The 15095-nt window shown below is 33.8% G+C and overlaps 2 protein-coding genes across 2 annotated transcripts; both read left to right on the forward strand.

Annotated features, from left to right (window-relative positions):
- Positions 1-1500: 1500 nt before the first annotated feature.
- Positions 1501-2969, forward strand: LOC134244115 (rhodopsin, GQ-coupled-like). Its single transcript, XM_062726389.1, has one exon. It carries the CDS (start codon positions 1504-1506, stop codon positions 2536-2538), a length of 1035 nt encoding a protein of 344 aa, XP_062582373.1. The 5' UTR covers positions 1501-1503; the 3' UTR covers positions 2539-2969.
- Positions 2970-5351: 2382 nt separating this feature from the next.
- LOC134244116 (rhodopsin, GQ-coupled-like) lies at positions 5352-7066 on the forward strand. The gene has a single exon (XM_062726391.1). It carries the CDS (start codon positions 5355-5357, stop codon positions 6387-6389), a length of 1035 nt encoding a protein of 344 aa, XP_062582375.1. The 5' UTR covers positions 5352-5354; the 3' UTR covers positions 6390-7066.
- Positions 7067-15095: the final 8029 nt, after the last annotated feature.

Raw genomic sequence — 15095 nt, forward strand, 5'->3', positions numbered from 1 at the left:
ATTGTAGTTTTGAAATGTCTTGATCACCTCATGTGTTCTCATATGCTTTACCATCGGAGATGTGCACAAGTCTATTCCCAAACCGAAAAATCATTCAAGTGTAACGAGCGCATTGGGGTATATATCGTTACAATGAGACAATGTATCTGAAAGAAATATGGCGGAATACGGGTATAGTTGGTATGAAACAAGTCGTACATAGATGAAAATGTTGCGTTTTTAAGAATTCATGTCAGCTTTAATACTAGTTTCTAATTTGTGTCTATTCATCGATTAATCCAGAACAATTTGTTGTAATAACAATAGGCGCTAAATTTTACTGATCTGAAAAGTACAATTAAAACCTATGAGTTATAAATTAATCATCGTTTGATAACCCTAATTCCCGTCATTCAAAGGCATGTGATCATCTAAAAAGTACTAAAGAGAAGTACAAAGCGGGACAATTTCCGAAGAGGCAGAACAGATAGCCTACTATGATGGAGGAGTTATCATTCTTTGATGGAATGGTAAAGGGTACTGTGATTTAACTTTATGAATATGCAAAGAAAACAGCAATTGCTTCCTTGTGATGAAAGAGGAAAATTATATTCATAATTCCACACTACAGACAAGAATCAACATCGTATATTGTAATCTACAATATAAAAAAACCTCTTAATGATGTAGAAAGAAAAAAATCAATTTTTCAGTGTATTGAGGATGTTCATTCTATAAACTTTGAGAATTTAGGTAATATTAGTCCCATGAAAACAATCATGTCTTCGTTAGAAACTGCAGGAATGTATATTTTAAACGCACTTGAATACCGTATTGAAAATGTTATAGATTTCATTTTAATTACAGCATTGATGAATCGTTTTTCTCTTTTGTTAATTGTCTCAGACCCGTATTTTAACGCATTTGCATAAAAGTATTAACATTTACATTCAAAAGTCATTTGCTCATTGTATTTCTTAAAAATAACGAAATAATTAAAAAAATCAAAACAAGATGAAAAGTAATTGTATTGTTTTTTTTTATTAGATTGAAATACTTTTAAAAAAAATGAGCGACCTATCAGGAATCAATGAGTATGTAATTTATTAGATACTGTCAAAAATTGTAAATAAGTGTGCAAAGTAAATTATCAGACAAATGTCACATGCAGTAGTTTCTAAAAACGTTTTCTAAGACATCCTAACTCCCAAGGTGTAAAATGTGATAAAAGAAAAAAGTGAAAAGAAACATGCAGAAAGAATGAGATACGGAAGCAAACGGAAGAAAAAAATACAAAAATAGAAAACCTTTTTTAATACATAAATCTTTTATCAAGTGGAAAAAAAAATATAAGAAAAACAGAAGAAAGTTAGCGGAAGAGAAGGCGGTCCGAAGTAAATTTTAAAAACATTTAAAACGAAGAGAAATGTAAACCTGGACCCAAATATCAATCACATCTCCCCTATTTTTTTTACTTAAGATTCAGAACTTTTGTTAGAGGTTGCATGAACTATAAAAAAGAGGATGGAAAATATAACAATGGAGATTTCATATGCATCAACCAAAATTTACTCGACTTTAGAAGAAATCAATGCGTCAAAAGCCCAACAACGCCTCCCTACTGTGATCTTCCTGACACTTTTAATGATTATTGGAGTTATTGGAAACACATTGGTCATCGTTGTGTATTCCCGTAAGTACCCACCGTCCATGTTCCGGTTATACATCTTGTCCTTAGCGATCATTGACCTTCTCTCCGGTGTTTTCGCCATGCCTGTTGAGATAGTGGACAACGCCTACCCAGTTATGTTTTATAGTGAAGCCCTATGCAAATGTGGTCGTTTCATAGGGAATGTTTTTAAGATTGGATCAGCCTTTGTTCTTGTTCTGATCGCTGGCAGCAGGTACAAAAAGATTTGTCGCCCGTTTTCAACCGCCACCACCTTACTTCAGGCTCGTCTTTACTGTGGAGCGACGATTCTTCTTGCCATCGCACTTTCGTGGCCAAACGCATTCGTCCAAGGACTAAAACATGTACATCTTCCAGGAAATATCACCGGCTTTGATTGCACTCTTGATGAAGACATTGTAAACACTCAATATCCATTTATTTATTACACAATTATTTTTGCTGTGAATATCATAGTGTTTCTGTTGCTCGCTGTATTATACACCTTCGTTATTTTATCACTTCGGAAACACAACAAAAACCTAACGACCAAGAATCTGAATGAAAAACTGAACAAAACAAATCCCAGAATCACAAAACTTATGATTGCAATCACAGTTGCGTTTATCTTGTCCTATCTACCGAATTGCATTTTGGATGCCACTTCCACGTTCAAGAGAGGCCTTGCTTTGCCACCAAGCCCAGTTGTATTGGCAACTCTACCGCTTTTGGCAAGAGCATTTTTCATTAACAATGTCATCAACCCTTTCATATACTTAGTTGGGGAGTCAAAATTCCGAAAAATTGTTTACCAGTCATTGAGATGGTTGTATTATACCATCTGTTGTCCGAAAGAGAAGCAAAATAAAAGCTTTGCCATTACTGATTAATTTCATGTGCCAGAATGTTTCATTTCAGAAGAGCTGAGCTATCAAGTATTCATAGACAATGTCATTGTCAACGTCTCAAAACGCTACCATTTCTGTCCATTTATGTGTATTTTCCTATGATTGAAACTCCGACACATCAACCATACTTATTGTCTTCGTCGAGGATGACTCTTCTACAGTCATATGTGTACGACATTTATTGGGAGAAAGCGGGAACGAAAGAGCTGGGTCTGTGTTCTTAAACTTCTAAATTACTACAGCTGTACCTTCATATCCAATCATCAAATTTTCTGGTATTATGCATTTGGGATACTGACATTGGCCACTAAATTTTGCCATTTGTTCGGCTCTCAGGGCTATTGAGCAATGAGGGATCTTTTTTCGTGCCAGCACATACTGCGACTCAGGACCTAGATTTACACGGTTATTCCGAAGTTATGAAATTATAACGATTGAATTAATATAAAATGATTGACTTTAATACTGATTGATGTACATTTCATATTAATGTTTGATTACCTAATATAAATAACACTTTGCGTGCGTGCCAATTTGTGAAAAACCGAAAAAAAACTTTGATGAATGTGTTTCAAAATAATTAACCTTCCCAATTTGAAATAGGACTTAAAAAATCTGTATAAAAATAGTTATTCGTACAATTTTGTGATTATATTTTACTAAAAATAATTTCACACATGTTTGAAATATTACATAGTTCAAAAGTATTTGTTTTTAACTCTAGTTTATCAGAATAACAAAGTGAACAAATTTTTTATCAAGATATTTTTAAATACCATAATGTATTTTCATAAAGGCATTACAATTTTCCAAGTAATCACAAGCTTGAGACACAGTAGGCGTTTTTAAGGGGGAAAAATTAAATTTACCTGGAAAAAAATTACAAAAAGAAAATTAAAAAATGATAATAAAAAAAATAATACAATTAAATTGCCATTCAAATAATGCCAATATGGTTTCATATCAATTTTATTGTACTGTTTAATTTAACATGAATATTTTATAATAAACCGTCGAAATCATTTTTCAACCTGGTTTTTTGTTGTTGTTTAACAGTTTTCATTCATATGCAGACGCCACCAGACCGTTCACGGTAGCTCAGTCGGTAGAGCGCTCGCTCCGTGAACGGGAGGTAGTGAGTTCGCATATCGGCCGCGACTGACCTAAGTCGATAAAAAAATGGGTAGCAACTGTTCCTTAGCCATGTGCTCGCCACTTGAAGTGAAAGTTGGGGTCCTTCTGATGAGACCTTAAAACCGTGGTCCCGTGTCACGGCAGGCATTGGCACGATAAAGAACCCTCACTGCTTAATGGCCCTGAGTGCCGAGTAAAGGTCAAAATTTAAAGCCCTTCATCGGTATGTATGTGGTGACATCTCTTTTTAAGTGAAAAATTCTCGAATGGGACGTAAAACAACGTACAATCAATCAATAAATCAGACGCCACCACTTGTCTGTTAAGGGAAGCAAAATTCTACCTGACTGAGGGTATTTGTCCATTGAGGAGTTAGGGATCTTTTTCGTGCCAATACCTCCTGCAATACAATACATTGGTTAATAGGGTGTCATCCGAATGACCGTTATAAATATTGAAATGTAAAATAAGTTGAATGAAATATTTGTATTCAAATGTAAGTCATGATTTCATCACGATTGTTAAATTCATCAGGTAGTTTTACTTTGGATTTGTTTAATCTTCAATAAAATCTTTATCAATTACAGTTTTTCCCATCTTGAACATTTCTTTCTAGCAAAATTTAAATCTTTTTATTTTCCCTTTAATGCTGAAACTAATTCATGTAATCCAGAATTCATCATTTTACTAACACTAGTATTAATGAAACATACGGAGAAATCGAACAGTATTCAAGATCAAAAGTCTATAAAACAATACAAAATATGAGCAGAGGAAACACGGTCCTCCAAAAACATCAGAAGTGGGATCAGGTGTCAAAAATGCAGTTTGAAATTGATTAACGCCCTGAGTGAGGCTCGAACCAAAAACTTTTTACTTTAAATGCACTGAACAGGTAAACCATAACACTTAGCTATCACCGCTACACACACCATGGATTTTTATAAAAGGACAAAGAAGCACCACATTTACACAATTTGAACTTTGGAAAAAGTTCAGTTTTTATGGTCTCTGAGTCTTCTCTTCATTTTTTATAATTGTATATTCGTTTCTTTGAATTAAAATGCACACAAATGACGTTTCATAATCATGGAGAGCAGACCCAAAGATAGAAAAATTTTTTAGAAAAACGTGTTTTAAAATGTACCATTCTGTACCAAATGTCTGATCTAGCCAATTTTCAAGTTATTTTTCATCAAATCAAAACTCACTATCGGGAAATTATTTCCCTTTCCCATTTCACAGGAACCAAATAAATTAAAAATACGTTAAAATTCCAAGTAACTTATCGATAAAATTTACACTTTTCAAGTACGCTCAGATTCCTACCGAATGCCAATGAACAGCGCCCTCGTTCTTAAGAAAGGTGACAAATTCGGTTTCCTAACTTGGATAAATGAAGTAGGGGCATTGACATTTGTATTCATAATTCATTTGACCAGGTCATGTTGACATTCAAATTAGTGCTAAGAGGAAACAAGGGACCTATCAGCACAATCATCTCTGTTTGCTTATAAGCACATATGTTACTAAGCGTTTGCATGTATTTGTCATATTATCCATCAATGTTTAAATTTGTGGCTTCGTAAAAAATTACGATAGAAATCTTCTGATGGAAAAGTTGAAAAATTCGAATTTTTAATTCATTTTTTCAGTATTAAAAGATGAAAAATCTGACAATGGTGGTTTCAAATACTTCTACACAACTTTTCCAGAGTTTAGAAGAAGTCAATGCGTCAAAAGCCGAACAACGCCTTCCCACTGTTATCTTCCTGACGGTTTTAATTATCATTGGAGTAATTGGAAACACGGTGGTCATTATTGTGTATTCGCTTAAGTACCCACCGTCAACATTTCGACTGTACATCCTGACTCTAGCAGACATTGACCTTCTCTCCTGTATTTTCGCCATGCCTGTGGAGATAGTGGACAACGCCTACCCAGTTATGTTTTATAGTGAAGCCCTATGCAAATGTGGTCGTTTCTTTGGCAATGTTTTTAAGATAGGATCAGCTTTTGTTCTTGTTCTGATTGCTGCCAGCAGGTACAAAAAGATTTGTCGCCCGTTTTCAACCGCCACCACCTTACTTCAAGCTCGTCTTTATTGTGGAGCGACGATTCTTCTTGCCATCGCACTTTCTTGGCCAAATGCATTCGTCCAAGGACTTAAACACGTACATCTTCCAGGAAATATCACTGGATTTGATTGCTCTCTTGATGACGACATTGTGAATACTCAATATCCTTTTATTTATTTCACAATTATTTTTGCTGTAAATGTCATAGTGTTTCTGCTGCTCGCTGTTTTATATACCTTCGTTATTTTATCACTTCGGAAACACACCAAAAACCTAACGACTAAGAATCTGAATGAAAAACTGAACAATTCAAATCCCAGAATCACAAAACTTATGATTGCAATCACAGTTGCGTTTATCTTGTCCTATCTACCGAACTGCATTTTGGATGCCACTTCCACGTTCAATAGAGGCCTTGCTTTGCCACCAAGCCCAGTTGTATTGGCAACTCTACCGCTTTTGGCAAGAGCATTTTTTATTAACAATGTCATCAATCCTTTTATATACTTAGTTGGGGAGTCAAAATTCCGAAAAATTGTTTACCAGTCATTGAGATGGTTGTATTATACCATCTGTTGTCCAAAAGAGAAGCAAAATAAAAGCTTTGCCATCACTGATTAATTCTGATCACCAAATTTACAAGTTTTTTTCATGTGCCAGAATAAGTTTCATTTCAGAAGTGCTGAGCTATCAAGTATTCATAGACAATGTCATTGTCAACGTCTCAAAACGCTACCATTTCTATCCATTTATAATTATGCATATTCCTTTGATTGTAACTCGAGAAATCAACCATACTTATTTCCTTTGTCAAGAATGACTCTTCCACAGTCATTTGTGCACAAACATGTACTATGGGAAAGGCGGAGAGGAATGAACTGGGAATGTGTTCTTAAACTTTTAAAATAACTACAGTCGTACCTTCATATGCAACCATCAAATTTTCCGGTATTATGCAACTGAAATACTGACTTTGGTCACTTAATTTTGTCCTATACTAGATACTCAGGGCAATTGAGCAGTGATGGATCTTTTTCGTTCCAGCACCTACTGCAACACAAGACGTAGGTTTATACGGTCTCATCCGAAGTTATGAAATTAAAACAATTGATTGAATTAATAAAGACTGATTGACTTAAATATTGATGGATGTACATTTAATATTAATGTTTGATTACCTATTATAAGCAACATTTTGTGTGCGTTGCAATTGTAAACAATCGATAAAACTTTGATGAACGTGGATCAAAATAATTAACCTTCCCATTTTGAAACAGGACTTCGAAAAATCTGTATGAAAATAGATATTCTTACAATTTTGTGATTATACTTTGTTAAAAATCATTTCATCCATTTTTTTCAAATGTTTTTATAATATAAAAATATTACAAACTTCAAAAGTCTCTACTTTAAGAATAACAAAGTTGAAAAAAATAATCTTTTATCAAGGTATTTTTAAATACTATAATGTATTACTTTAAGGCAATACAATGTATTACTTTAAGGCAATACAATGTATTACTTTAAGGCAATACAATGTATTACTTTAAGGCAATACAATTTTCCAAGTAATCAAAAGATTGAGACATAGCATCGCATTTTGAGGGGGAGAAAAAAAATGAATTTACCTGAAAAAAAATTACCAACAGAAAACTAAAAATAAATAAATACATATAGTAAATATTGAAATGTAAATAAGTCGAATGATTTCATTATGATTGTTAAATTCATCAAGAACTTTTACTTTGGATTTGTATAATCTTCAATAAAATCTTTATCAATTTGAACATTTCTTTCTAGCAAAATTTAAATCTTTTTTATTTTCCCTCTAATGCTGAAACTAATTCATGTGATCCAGAGTGAGTTCATCATTTTACTTATACTAGTATTAATGAAACATATGGAGAAAACGAACAGTATTTAAGATCAAAAGTCCATAAAACAATACAAGAGGCCCATGGGCCACATCCCTCACCTGAGAAGCTTTGACCATTCTGTTCTTTACCAGATTTCCCCCTTGTAATACATTATGTATCCCCACCCTACCCCACTGATCATAATTAAGACATTTTGAAATCAACTACCCCAGGATCCTTCCATGTGCAAATAAGTTTCAGCTTTTCTGGCCCAGTGGTTCCTGAGAAGAAGATTTTCAAAGATTTTTCATATATATTTTTATGTAAAACTTTGATTCCCCATTGTGGCTCCACCCTTCCCCTGGGGGTCATGATTTGAACAATTTAAAATCTACATTACCCAAGAATGCTTCCACATAAGTTTCAACTTTTCTGGCCCGGTGGTTCTTGAGAAGAAGATTTTCAAAGATTTTTCCAATATATTTCTATGTAAAACTTTGATTACCAATTGTGGCCCCACCCTTCCCCCGGGGGTCATGATTTCATTTAGAATCTACACTATACCAGGATGCTTCCACATAAGTTTCAGCTTTTCTGGCCCAGTGGTTCTTGAGAAGAAGATTTTCAAAGATTTTTCCTATATATTTCTATGTAAAACTTTGATTCCCCATTGTGGCCTCGCTCTTTCCCCGGGGGTCATGATTTGAACAATTAAGAATCTACACTACCCAAGAATGCTTCCACATAAGCTTCAACTTTTCTGGCTCAGTGGTTCTTGAGAAGAAGATTTTCAAAGATTTTTCCTATATTTCTATGCAAAACTTTGATTCCCCATTGTGGCCCCGCCCTTCTCCCGGGGGTCATGATTTGAACAATTTAATATCTACACTACCCTAGAATGCTTCCACATAAGTTTCAGCTTTTCTGGCCCAGTAGTTCTTGAGAAGAAGATTTTCAAAGATTTTTCCTATATATTTCTATGTAAAACTTTGATTTCCCATTGTGGCCCCGCCCTTCCCCCGGGGGTCATGATTTGAACAATTTAATATCTACACTACCCTAGGATGCTTTCACATAAGTTTCAGCTTTTCTGGCCCAGTAGTTCTTGAGAAGAAGATTTTCAAAGATTTTTCCTATATATTTCTATGTAAAACTTTGATTTCCCATTGTGGCCCCGCCCTTCCCCCGGGGGTCATGATTTGTACAATTTAATATCTACACTACCCTAGGATGCTTTCACATAAGTTTCGGCTTTTCTGGCCCAGTGGTTCTTGAGAAGAAGATTTTTTAATGACCCCACCCTATTTTTGTCTTTTCTTGAATATTTCCCCTTGCGAGGGGATATGTCCCTTCATTTTAAAAATTTCAATTCCCCTTCACCCAAGGATGCTTTGTACCAAGTTTGGTCAAAATTGGCCCAGTGGTTCTTGAGAAGAAGTCGAAAATGTGAAAAGTTTACAGACGGACAGACGGACAGACAGACAGACAGACAGACAGACGGACGGACGACGGACAAAATGTGATCAGAAAAGCTCACCTGAGCTAACAAAATAGGAGCAGGACAAACATGAATCTCCATAAACATCAGAGATGGGATCAGGTGTCAAAAATGCAGTTTGAATTTGATTGATTTCTAATGATTTACCATACCATAAACCGGTGAAGGGCTTTGAATTTAAACTCGACACCCAAGACCATTGAACAATGAGGGACTTTTATCGTGTCAATGCCTACCGTGATACAGGGCATCAATTTTAAGGTCTTATCTGACTTGCAATTTTTTCTTTAAAGTGTAAACGCTTTGCAAAGCTGTTAAGTATTTTGTATCTACTTAAATGTCAATGTTTGTTTGTTTGTATGTTGTTTTATGTCACTCTCGAGAATTGTTCACTCATATCGAGACGCCACCACTTAACGGTGGAGGGCTGCAAATTTTGTCCTATAATCGGGACTTGGGGCTATTGAGCAGGGAGAGATCGTTTTCGTGTCAGCATCTACTGCGACACAGGACCTCGGTTTATACAGTCTCATCCGAAGGACCGGTCTCCACACGTCCCACATTGGGATTGGAACCCGCAACTTAAAAATGTCAGCAAAAAAATCTTCACACTTTTGTAAACTCAGTAAATAAAAAAAAGATCTCCATATGAGCTCATTATTTCTTATATTTAATTGACTGTTCGTTACCGCATATATTTCATTGATCGATGTTTAACAATGCAATACAAAGAGAAAACGAAAAGTATACAATCTCAAAAGTCCATTAAACAATACAAATTTTGAAGCAGAGCAAACAAGGACCTCAGAGGCGGAGTCAGGTACCATGCAGGAGTGGGCATCCCCTGCCGACCGGTCAAATCCGCCGTGTGCTCCTTGTCATGATCGGGAAATAAAACGAAAAAATCTTTCGACAATTCGGTGTGTAAATACGTACTTGTCTGACAATTAGTATAAAAACGTCTGTCAGAATTTGACTTAATGATAGATTGTTTTCCTGGTAAGGTATCGACCATAGAACGTACGAAATGATGACTTTAAAACTGACTGCTGATGTTTTTGTTTCATCAACTTGTAAAATCACAGTGAAACACTGAAACAAACATAGAGAACATAGAGAAATATAAAGCGAGAGAATTCTAAAAGAAATAGAGCTACTGTTCTGTGATGAAAGAGTTGTCATTCTTTCAAAGTGTATTCTATCTTAATTTTTTTTAAAACATTTTCCCACTGATTACAAAACAGAAGATACGACTTGGTCTGGCATAACTCCTTCATATTTGGATGTTTTATTAGGAAAAGATTTATTTGTTTGCAAACTAACTGCTTGATTCATAATTAAACGTATTTACTTCACCTTTTCAAACGTCATCATAAATTGGAATTATAACTCGAGGTTGATTCGATTCTTTGTAAGGTTTATACGATATGCAAAAGAGGATGTTCTTTGTATCAAAGAGCACTTTTAAATCGAGAAAGGCTACTGAAAAACATGTTTATTATACAAATGTATCTACAATTTCATCTGAAGTCAATTTTAAGCCATGCAGAGGTTAAATACCGTTCATTATCTCCATATATTTCACTAGATAAGGTCGAACCTGACCATCGTTTTTTTGTTTAATAAATTGTATTTCATTTGAATCATTTGATTTGACGAAGGATTTGTCTTACAAGAGCTCTCGGCGGGTAATGTTTTATTCTCCATGGCATCTGATCCCACCTCTGATAATTTAAGATGTCCGGGTTTACCCTGACACAATTTTATATTACTTGCATGGACTTTTGAATTTAGTATGTTATCTTCATATTTCATTTTTCATAGAAAACCGACAGTAAAAAAAATAAGGCTGTTTCTTTCGTTGCGTAACAAGAGATATTTTCGCTTCATATGTTCTCAGAAATAACAAGAAACCAACAGTATGTGGTAAACTATGAAGAAACAGATTTTTTCTAAAGAAGGAAGTAAAATTCATTTTGGTAATTCAACAAGTCGGGGAGAATACTCGAAATCGGATATTATCCGTGAAATCGCGTATAATACCCGATATTAGGGTATCGTTGAATCCGCGAAATCGGGTATAGGAGGTGTAATCACCTAATAAAACTTAAACAATGGGACGGCGCATGTTGCCGGGTTAACTTTCATCTAGATACCCATGTTTTCTAAAGGTATCACTAGCCAAGTAAGAATTTGGGCGTCAAAGATTAATGCGCTCATGACAACAAATTACCGCGGAGGTCAGTACATTTCATGATCTGCACACAAAAAGGCGTTCGATTTGCTTTATATTTTTCATAATGTTGAAAGTATATGCATCTTCCTAATGTTCATTCCCAACACAACAGAATGGTAAAGTATCAGAATTCGGGAATTTATAATAATTCCACATCAACACGACAAATATGAACAATTTGTAAATAAATCAAATTATACGGAAACACATTTCACACACAAGATATGATGCCATGTATAATCAAGGGATTGTCTATCGTATCTAATTATCCGTCATTAATTACTTTCACATTCATCTTGTACATAAAATCAAATTCATTTATGAATGTATAAATAATGTAATGATAAAAATGTCTAAAATTTCGGCTAAAAAAAACTTCTTTTTTTTTTTATTTTTGGAAAATCTTTTTTTTTTTTATCATTCATACATTTTAGCAGAGACAGTAATTGTTTCAAGAATACAGCTTATGAGAGAACATAACTGTTGATCGATTAATTTCGCTAAGTCATCAATATTTTACCACTTCTTGGCGACTTCAAAAGGGGGGTGGGGGGCTAAAGGCTTCTTGACCACCTCTGACAAAACAACCTCGAATGTGTTCTACATGTGTCCAAGAGACCTCTCTTTGAATGTCACGGTCGGTTAAACTCGGTTATATATTTTTAATTGTAGGGAAGATTTATTCCTCAAATAAAAATTATATAGGTAAACAAAAAGCAACCTGTTATTTTCTAACACAATATGAGACTACAAGTAACTAGAATTCATGTTTATTTTTTAACACATTTTTTCATTACAGATAAGTATTAGAAAAAGTTATTGCCATGAGTAATAAGTATCATAGATAAAATTACTAAAAGAAAACTGTGACATATTGTCTAGAACCAGTCAGATAATGCATTGTATTCGCATATTATAATGAGGTATAAGATAGCGATATAAGAAAAATATAGAAGGTAAAGAGGTAAAATTTACCCTGTCTATCAAATAGTCTAATAAAGAAAGGAAGTGGCTACAATTTTTATGAAATTTTAATGTCCGATGAGGAATTATATTCCCAAAAAGTAAGACAAGAGTTTCCAAGGCAATTGAACACTCCATTGTTTCAGTTTGTTCATTAACATATTCATAAACGTAAAAACTACAAGAAATGTGAAATTTTGACTATGTAATTCATATTTCAATATGACTGTACCTCGATCTATATTGAGAATTTAAATTCAATGTATTATAAGCTCATGAAAAGATGTACACATTTGACTTTTATTTATACCCCCCCCCCAAAAAAAAAACAACAACAAAAAAAACCCCAAGAAAATCCTGTTTATATGACTTCTCGCTCTCAATTTTCACACAAATGCATAAAATAAAGAAAAAAATAGCATATCTTGTATCGATTAAAATGCAACCAAAAAATTTAAAAATTTCCATGCTAAATTGACATAAAAAAGATACTCACCTTCAATTACCTATTTTCAAACTGTTTTCCCGTAGGTATTTATTTAATCTTATTTTATTTTCTTCTTTATAATAACGTTGGTTTTCTATTATGGCAGAGATATACAATTCTCGCTTTTACTGTACTCTCTAACTGTTAGGAATAATTTATATTTCACGTGAAAGGGACGCCATACATTTTTCAGTAAAAATACATAATGCGGAATTAGTCGTTTAATTTCTTTAAAGTTGCACATTTTGTGAATAGTGCACAAATTAGAAAATTAAGTATATGGAATACTTTAATGGGAAATAAAGACAAACGTAGTGTAGTTACTAGTATTTGTTTTTAGAAATTATACTGAAAAATAATAACGCCATTGTGTCCTTTTTGTTACCCCAGCAGTGTTTGTCGTGTGATTTTAAACTTATTTGACAACCGTATGAATTAGGTTTAATAAAAATAAATCCACAAGATACTGATGTACAAGTAACAGTAACTGACATAATGCGCCGTTGCTTTATTCTTTTGTTTTTAAAGAAAGTTGCAGGGAATACCCGATTTCGCGGATTCAACGATACCCTAATATCGGGTATTATACGCGATTTCACGGATAATACCCGATTTCGAGTATTCTCTCCGACCTGTTCAACTCTGATGCGACACACTTCATAGATGAGAGCAACAGTTACCACTGGAGAAAACGTTCATCTGAAAGATATATGAAAATTAATACATTGAACGATTTAGTCTTCTAGCTGATAGGCTGATATAGAAATTGAAATGCAAAGTAACAAGAATACTAACATGACCACACAATATTTGCATCAAATGCAAGCTTATCACAAGATTGTAATAACTAAAATTTACTTTATAAAAGCAGTGTAAACCCACGGTTATTAATGAACCGCAATACTGGTAGCCATGCAGGAGTTTTTTTTAATGTTGACGTCTTTAAAGGAAATCAACAGGACGGGAAGTATTATTCAGAATTACCGAAAAACTGGTTGCACTTCACAAATTTAGACACTGATCATATATGCTTTACATTCCTTTTTTTACTGTACCTTTTAAATTCCTTTATTTCAAATATGGCATTAAATTTATTTAGATCTCAAACCAATAGCATACCTAACGAAAATTTACATCGCAGTTGAATCCAAACAGCGCAAATTGAGTAAAATAATCAATCAAATAAAACACATAAGTGACCCAATTATGTTACAATTACAGCTGTTTTGAAAGCCTTAACGTTGAAAACCTTATTTCTCTTTAAATAAAAAAATACAGATGTAAAAATACCTTGAAGTTAAAGATGCAATCAATAAATTTTGAAAAAAATCGTAAGTTTTTAAGCTTAATAAACTCATTCCTTCTCAATATAATTGGAGAGGATTAAGTAATTTGTGTTTGGGAGATGGGATAGTCACGTTTTTGTGTTGTGATTAGGACAGCTATTGAGTGTTCTTGTTTGGGAGGGGGGATAGTATTGCTCTTTTGTGTATTGGGGAGAGAAATGCATGCCTAACGAACGTAAAGCAAGTAATAATTCATATCATGATCAATATTTTCTTTTGTGAGGGGATGCTTTGTCTTGCGGTACCCTTGCTATTATGAACAGTGTTCAGGAATGTATGTTATACACATACTCTCTTCTTCTATGAATTTAAAAATTTTACATATAACTTAACAAATCACATATGAAACTAAAGCGGTACAGAAAAGTCTATCTGTTCAATAGTCAAAGTGAACATGTTCTAATAATACTGGTTAGAAATGCATTGTATTTATATCAGAATAGGCGATAACCTCACACTTAATGTGTGGTCTGGGAAATGACTTTTTTTGCAGGGACAAGCGGTAAATCTAGAGAAAATGTATACAGAACATGGCAAGAGAGAAAGATCTAATTTCCTCACGTAATATTCTTTTCTCATGTTAATGTATTCTATGTTAAGGTTTTTTGTCAATAACTACTAACTGAACAAATAAAAGTACTGTTTATTCTTTACGAGACAGTCAGAATGATAAATGACGTACATGTACATGTAGAATTAGTTTCAAAGACATATTTTACATACATATACACCTGAGGCGGTCCCTTCTAAGAGATGTTAATTTTCTGTCTCATTTATGTTATCAGTTGTCTCATTTTTTAATATAAATAAAAATGTCTTGAGTAGAAAACAAGTCATAATTCCCGTGCTACACTAAGGTTTATGTACTTTCTTAGTATTTCACTATTCTAGCTCTGAAAAATAGGTGTACTTCAATAAAAGCAGCAGATTCTTACAGATAC

The sequence above is a fragment of the Saccostrea cucullata genome, unplaced genomic scaffold (genome assembly GCF_032062105.1).
Source record: "Saccostrea cucullata isolate Sc308-1 unplaced genomic scaffold, CSIRO_AGI_Scuc_v1 ctg2388, whole genome shotgun sequence".
Classification (NCBI taxonomy): Eukaryota; Metazoa; Mollusca; class Bivalvia; order Ostreida; family Ostreidae; genus Saccostrea; species Saccostrea cuccullata.

What these genes read in the sequence shown, in the direction of transcription:
- LOC134244115 (XM_062726389.1), top strand. Translation starts at nt 1,504, where the DNA reads ATGGAAAATATAACAATGGAGATTTCATATGCATCAACCAAAATTTAC.
- LOC134244116 (XM_062726391.1), top strand. Translation starts at nt 5,355, where the DNA reads ATGAAAAATCTGACAATGGTGGTTTCAAATACTTCTACACAACTTTTC.